Source organism: Porites lutea, chromosome 1 (genome assembly GCF_958299795.1).
Source record: "Porites lutea chromosome 1, jaPorLute2.1, whole genome shotgun sequence".
Taxonomy (NCBI): domain Eukaryota; kingdom Metazoa; phylum Cnidaria; class Anthozoa; order Scleractinia; family Poritidae; genus Porites; species Porites lutea.
The window spans coordinates 48,409,064-48,415,833 of record NC_133201.1 but is presented as its reverse complement, the minus strand read 5'-3'; the positions used below and the strand labels follow the sequence as shown (position 1 = coordinate 48,415,833).

Sequence of the window (6,770 nt, the reverse complement as noted above, 5' to 3'; positions counted from 1 at the left end):
GGCTGAATCCGACAACACAAAGGAAGAAACACAAGCTACTGTTGGCTCAGAGTAAAGATTATAGCTCGTATTTACTCCTTACCCCCAAAAGGACCACTTCACAAGGACAGGAAAACTTCACAAGAAAAACAATCATGAATACTTAAGTTTGGGTGAATCATCATTTATTATTAATGATAATATTAAAAAACCACACAAATAAACTCTAATTAAAAGTTTTGTCATTTATTACTTCCATTTTATGCAAATAATAATCTATATTATTGATTTTTGCTTGATACAATAATCTATTACTATTATCATCAGATAAAAAATATTTAGGATAAAAAAAGAGGCTACAAAGTTTTATATGTTCTAAGGTTAACTCTTTAATAAAAATAACTTATATCAGGTTTTTTTGTTCATACAAACACTACAGTTACCCCAACAAGAGGGTAAAAAAGTAAATTTCATTTCACGTAATGTTGGAGATACAAAAAATAAAAAATCTTTTTGTCATCAAGCATTGAACCTTGCATTAAAGGATTAAAGTAACTAAGAGAGAGAAAATCAAGTTTCTTCTAGATTAGTAAAGTGGAAAACATTTTTTTATCAATTTATTTCACCACCCATTCTTCTTTAATACCTCGATAGATACTACTAAGTTAGATATTAAAATATAAAGTATAACTCTACGGGTTTTTCACTCCACTAATTCCAACAGCAAATTTGTTTGTACATTCACCAATTCATTTAGCTCTTTAAAATATTATCAGCTATCTTTTGTGTGCTGCTGAATAACACTCAAAAGAGGAATAATTATCATAACCTGTGAAATTCTAAATAAATGGAGGTAAATCACATGATATTCTACATTTGTCATTTTCTTCTTTCTTCATCTTCTTTTTTTTCTTTCAGAATTCTAACGTTAGAATTATGTCATGATCTCCTACATGCTATTATTTTGAATTTTGGACAGACAGTTCAAATCTGAAATAAAGAAACACAAAATTGCATTACATGGATGATGACAGCATTATGTTCCACAAATCATCATTTTGACGACGTGCGAATGATGTGTCTAGGGCCAAGTTCATCTTAAAGTGCATAGTGAAAACCATACCGAATATAACTAAGGCTTTGCTTTTACACAAGAAACTGGTTGGGCACTCAAGCTTGGAGTTTGGGTAGGGGTGTACTACCAAGGCCTTGAAACCATAGCCAACCTGCATCACAGATGAAGCTAAACTCTTTTTGAGTCCGTCTGCGAAACAGCGCTGAAATCCTCGTTCTGGGCCCGCACTTGTGTACCAGGATTTTAGTACGGGCAATGATTGGCCTGTTAAAGAAGCCATTGTCGATTTGCCCAACAAGATGAGAGGGAATTTAAAACGCACTTCCGGTAATTCGTTTGAGTCTGTTGGGGGAGGGGGGGCAGAATGGATATCGGTCAGGCTGCTTTGCAGACATTACTAACCAGGATTAGATTACGTCTGCGATGCAAGCTATCAAACCATGACCTTGTTTAACCCTTTAAACCCTAAGATCACAATTTGAATTCTCATTTGTTGCCTCTATTCATTTCCTACAGAGGTAGCAGGGAAAAGTTGATAAAATATCAAGCAAATTCATCCTGTGTGATCATGTCCTTAATTCTCACGACCACTCTGTTTTACAAAGCATTGATATTACAAGCCAAAAAAGGGCAAATTAAGACAAGATAGGGTTAAGACAAGATAGACTGCTCACAGTCCCCTATTTTTCCACAACATTGTCGAGATCGAGCGCTTTGCGTTACGAGCTGTCATCTTGCATGAGTGTCAAAACTAAATCAAGACGGCCGCCATTAACGGTAAGACGCGCTATATCTCGACGACCGCACGGAAAAATATGGGACTGTGAACAGTCTAAAGACAAAATTGCTTCTTTTTTTGCAATCCTTACTGAGACAAGAGACCTTTCCAGGGGGTATTTTAGGGGAAGGTGCACCCCCCACCCAGAAATGACCTACGGCTCTCTAATACAGGTGATGTTCTGCAAAAACGAAAATATGAGGTTTATTGGAGTTGAAGTAAAACATGAGATGAGACGAGCTTGAAGAATTTATGTTTAACGCCGTAAAAATGGTAGTTTGGCACGTCACATGACCAGTCAATTACGCGATTCCTTAGTGGTGCACCCGTCCTAAGAAAAATCCTGTATCCTCTCCTGCTTTCTTCATGACTCTGATTCATTTAATTTTGTATACAGAATTAGGTTTTTTACATCAAAGAATTATACTGTTTAAAAAAAATGTTGGTACTTGGCATATAGACCACGCGTAGCCAACCTTGACAGGGTGTTCACGGCTTCTGGTTTAGTAAAATGTCCTGCTCAATATGATAAATTCTGAAATTACTGTATACAGGGCTGTCACTAAGATTTCAAGTCGCCAGTTAACAAGAAGTAGGCAGGGAATCAAACATCTATTGATTTCTTTTGGTGCTACTTTCCTCTATTTTAAAATGAAAGTAGCCAGGGGGTCATGTTTATAGTAGCCAGGGGAAATCCCCAGCCCCCGGTCTTTAATGACAGCCCTTCTGTATACCCTGCCTAATACTTACAACCCTGAAAACCATAGCCTGTTTGACTGTGCACCCCCGGCCCTCCTTTAGAACAATAAAGATCATTTACTTTGTGAACATTGTGCCAGAGCACCAGTGCTGTGATGTTATTGCGTGGTCATGTAACTGGTTTTCTTTTCGTGGTGTGATTTAAGTGAACAGAAAGTTGGTTGCTTCGGACCAGAAGTAAATAGAGGTTTTTAGATTCGAGGACGAGAACGACTACGATTACTTAAAGTTTTATCGCATATTCTCAAAAATAATTATACACCTCGGAAAGCTTCATTGTACTTTTTTCACCAGAAACGTTCGCACGTCAGTTCTATTTAAGGAAGTTAGCCTCCCGATCGCAAAAATGATAAAACTTCTAACCCTGGATAACCTGTTCCGCCACTACGACATACTTGCTAAAACTCATTGTGGAATGACAACGGCTATCACGTTTTCCTGCCAAAAATGATGCTGATTCACGAGTGTGCTTTATTTAGTATTGAGAATTCGTATTTGTCTTAGAATCTAATTTAAAAGCTTTCTAATAGCCCCACCTACATGACCTTACACCATGGTTCTACTGGAAAAATCATGAAGAACCACGGCTGCATGTACCAGTGATCATCTCGTCCTTTATAAATTAGATCTTCAGAACAAATACCGTGTAACAGATTATATAGAACAACTTCGGGTCATTTTGTGCCACAGCTGTTTGAATGATATTGCTGTTGATTACTGTGCCAACAAAAAATCAATCTCACTAATTGCGCATTTATATTCATATAAATATTTGCACGCTATAAATTTTTAAATTGTAATTAATTATTATTATTATTATTATTATTATTATTATTATTATTATTATTATTATTATATTATAGTGTGAACAAAGCCTACATTGCTAGTGATTTGAGTTTTTCTGTTTACTAATCACAGCTGCAACAGATCTTCAATCTACTCCACCAGAAGATCCACAGTTTCCGAGACTGTTTGTTAAATGCCAAGAAACACACTGTTGTTAACGCAAATAATGCAGTGGATAGTGTTGAAACAATGACGGTGGCTGAGAAGGTGTACTTTTCATAAGCTGTGGATTGAAACAAAAACATGTTTTAGAGTATAATGAATTTATTATAATATAAAAAATATAGACTTTTTAATACTAACTTACACATAATAAATTTTGCAATAACTGTAGAAATTCGTGCACACTTCTTGGATGGGCACATTATGCTTACAATAGAGACAAGGGAACTTTAATCCCCCTCTTTTACACATTTTTGTTTTTCCAAGCAACACTACAGGAGTTTTCAACCACAATTTATCATCAAGAGTTAACAGAAGTGAAACCATTAACCACAGATTGTGTTGGATGATGGATAGAGGAAGGATGGAAAGGGTGGAATGGACGGACGGATGGATGGATGAACGGATAGATAGATGAATAATAAAAAATACTATTGATATTCATGATTAAGAATAAACAAAAGTGAATTCTGTCAATCTTTATGATTATCCTTACTAATTGCTTTGTGTTCGCTTGTGAAACAAGGAGAATTAGACCTTACAATAGGAGATGCTTATCAGGGGCCTGTATGTATTTAATCCACACACCCTGTGACAAACATGTCACGTTACTTGCTATCTTTTAAAAAAGCTATAAAAACGTGTCTTCGCATATTTTTTTATTTTATTTTTTATTCAACTTTATTAGTAACGTTAAAGGGAAAAAAAACTTACACGACATGTACCGTACAAACAAGCAACAATAGACAGCTAAATACACTCATTACAGTACATACAGAGGTAGAAAGAGACCCCTCCAAAAAAAAACGTTTGCATATTGTGCACACAGACAAAGGTATTACTACAGAAGAAAGTTTTACTGAATGGAGAAGATTTGTTTGAGCCACCTCAAAAGCATTTTCATTTGGGATGAGGGGAACGCAGTCACATCAAGCTAAGAGTCTATTTTAAGCTGAATAATTAACTTGGACATAAATTCGGATGTAGTAGCTTTCTCTTGTATTGTTTTGCGTTCGTAGTGGTACTGTTTTACATGTAACAGAAGAAGACGCAAATCCTTTATCTTTTTATCAGATAGACTGATAGTTAAAGTTGGTAGATTGAGAAAAATCTGTAGCGAAGTAAAGGCTAACGTTTGTATTGTGCAAGTTGTCGAACCACTGATGGGACTCGTCACATAATTTCTTAAAAGACTGACATTCAAAGAATGCACGTTCAAAAGAGTCATTCTCCCTACACATAACACATTTCATGCCATCAGTTATCCCAAAGCGTTTCAATTCCTTGTTGGTGGCTACTACTCCGTGCAAAATTTTAAAAAAAATTGCCTTAACTTATTATCCCGAGTAATTTTGTAGTTTCTTTGCACTCAGCGCATTCAATTGTCAGCAACTTGCAATTTGTAAATTGCTTTGCATGCAGCGCATTCAATTGTCAGCAACTTCAGGGCAATGGTTCTTCCACGATTTGATGGCAGTCGGGTCAGTATTAATTTTCTCAGCGAACAGTATATAAAATTGCTTGCAGGGGGTTTTCTTTAAGTTTAGAGTTGTATCTTTAGCGAGATAAAAATCAAAGCTTACACCAACTGAATTAAGATTCCCAAGGTCCGTATGAGCAGATGCCTCGCTTTTAAGATGTGTGGGAATGGCTTAGATGAGCTGATAGTAATGCAAAAAGTTGACTGTAATGTTGTATTTGACACCAAATTCTTGAGGAGAAAGGTAATTGCCCTGATCGTTCAGCAAGTCCTGTATAAACATAACATTCTTGTCCCGCCAAGCCTTCTAATAGACCGATTTGTTTTCAATATTCACGTCTCTGTTATTTCACAAAATAAATTCACGTTTCAATGGATCTTCATAATTGCTGCGACGCAGTTCTTGAAAATATTCGAGTAGTTCTCAGTAAAACAGAGGAATTTTCTTGTCTAATTTGTCAGTGCTACAGTTGCAACTAAGTAGAAACAACAGTCCACCATATTTTTCAAAGTGGTGGTTGGGGATTGCCGTCCAATTATCATTAGAGTTACTTTAAAGTCTGCTTATCCAACTAAGGCGAAGCGCTTGACGGTAGCCCTGAAGCAAGGGAAGTTCAATCCACCTTTGGATAATGGGAGGAAAAAAACAGTGTCTTGATCTGATCTGTTTTACTTTTCCAAAGAAATGCAAATAGTTTTTTTTTGCGTCTGCAGAATAACTGTTTCTGGAACAGAAAGCATAGATGCAGTGTAGATAAACTGGGATAAACCGAGAGATATCGCAATTCTTCCGAACAACGTTAAGTCATGCGAGAGCCAAATATTGAGCTTTGCTACCATTTTTCTTATTTTGATACAAAAATTGTTGTTATCATTTCCAGCTTCATCATGGGAAAGGAATGTTCCAAGAAAGTTTGATGGAGTCTTTCGGACACTAAAATTCTAAAGGTTTGGTCATGTTTTTGCTCGAAGTACCGATCCACAAAGCTTTGCTTTTTTTGGTTTTATCGCAAGCCGGATAATACTCCAAATGAATTCACTATACTCATCGCATTTCTCAGTGACCTGGTATCTTCAAGAATGAGTTTGGTGTCATCCGGAAACTGTGAAATCTTAGCATTTTGTCCATTTGGTAGCTCAATTCCCCGGCAAAGTTGATCTTGGCGTACTTTAATCCTTTAAACCCTAACATCAAAATTCAAATTCTCGTGTGTTACCCCTAAACGTTTTCAATAGAAGTAGTGGGGAGAATTTGTTGAAGTATCAGTTATATTCATCTTGTGTGATCATGTCCTTAATTCTCATGACCACACTGTTTTACAAAGCATTGATATTACAAGGAGAAAATTGATGCTGATCACTCTTAGGGCTTAAAGGGTTAAGGGCCACTATTTCAACCGCTAATACAAATAGAAGAGGGCTCAATGGACACCCTTGGCGAATTCCTCGGGACACTTTAAAGTAGTTAGTCATAAAACCCGCATTCATAACGCCGCTTTCAACATTGTTGTAAAGAATGGATATCCATCTCCTAATATTTGGGCCGAAGTTGTATAGTTCGATACACTTATGAATAAAATTCCATTCAATGGTGTCAAATGCCTTGCGAAAATCAATAAAGAGAAGAATACCTGGGAGTTTCGTGGATTCGGTATATCAGTCCATAATGTCATTCAAGAGTCGAACATTTT

At 36.4% G+C, this 6,770-nt stretch overlaps 1 protein-coding gene across 1 annotated transcript in view; it reads right to left on the bottom strand.

Annotated features, from left to right (window-relative positions):
- Nucleotides 1–200: 200 nt before the first annotated feature.
- The window catches only part of LOC140953420 (uncharacterized), a 19,922-nt gene continuing 13,352 nt past the window's right edge, over nucleotides 201–6,770 (bottom strand). The window contains exons 8-9 of the mRNA XM_073402904.1: nucleotides 3,471–3,660; nucleotides 201–969 (exon numbers count right to left, since the gene is read on the bottom strand). Coding sequence (XP_073259005.1) covers nucleotides 3,500–3,660 — 161 coding nt within the window. The 3' untranslated portion in view covers nucleotides 201–969; nucleotides 3,471–3,499. The remainder of the gene's footprint in view (nucleotides 970–3,470; nucleotides 3,661–6,770) is intronic.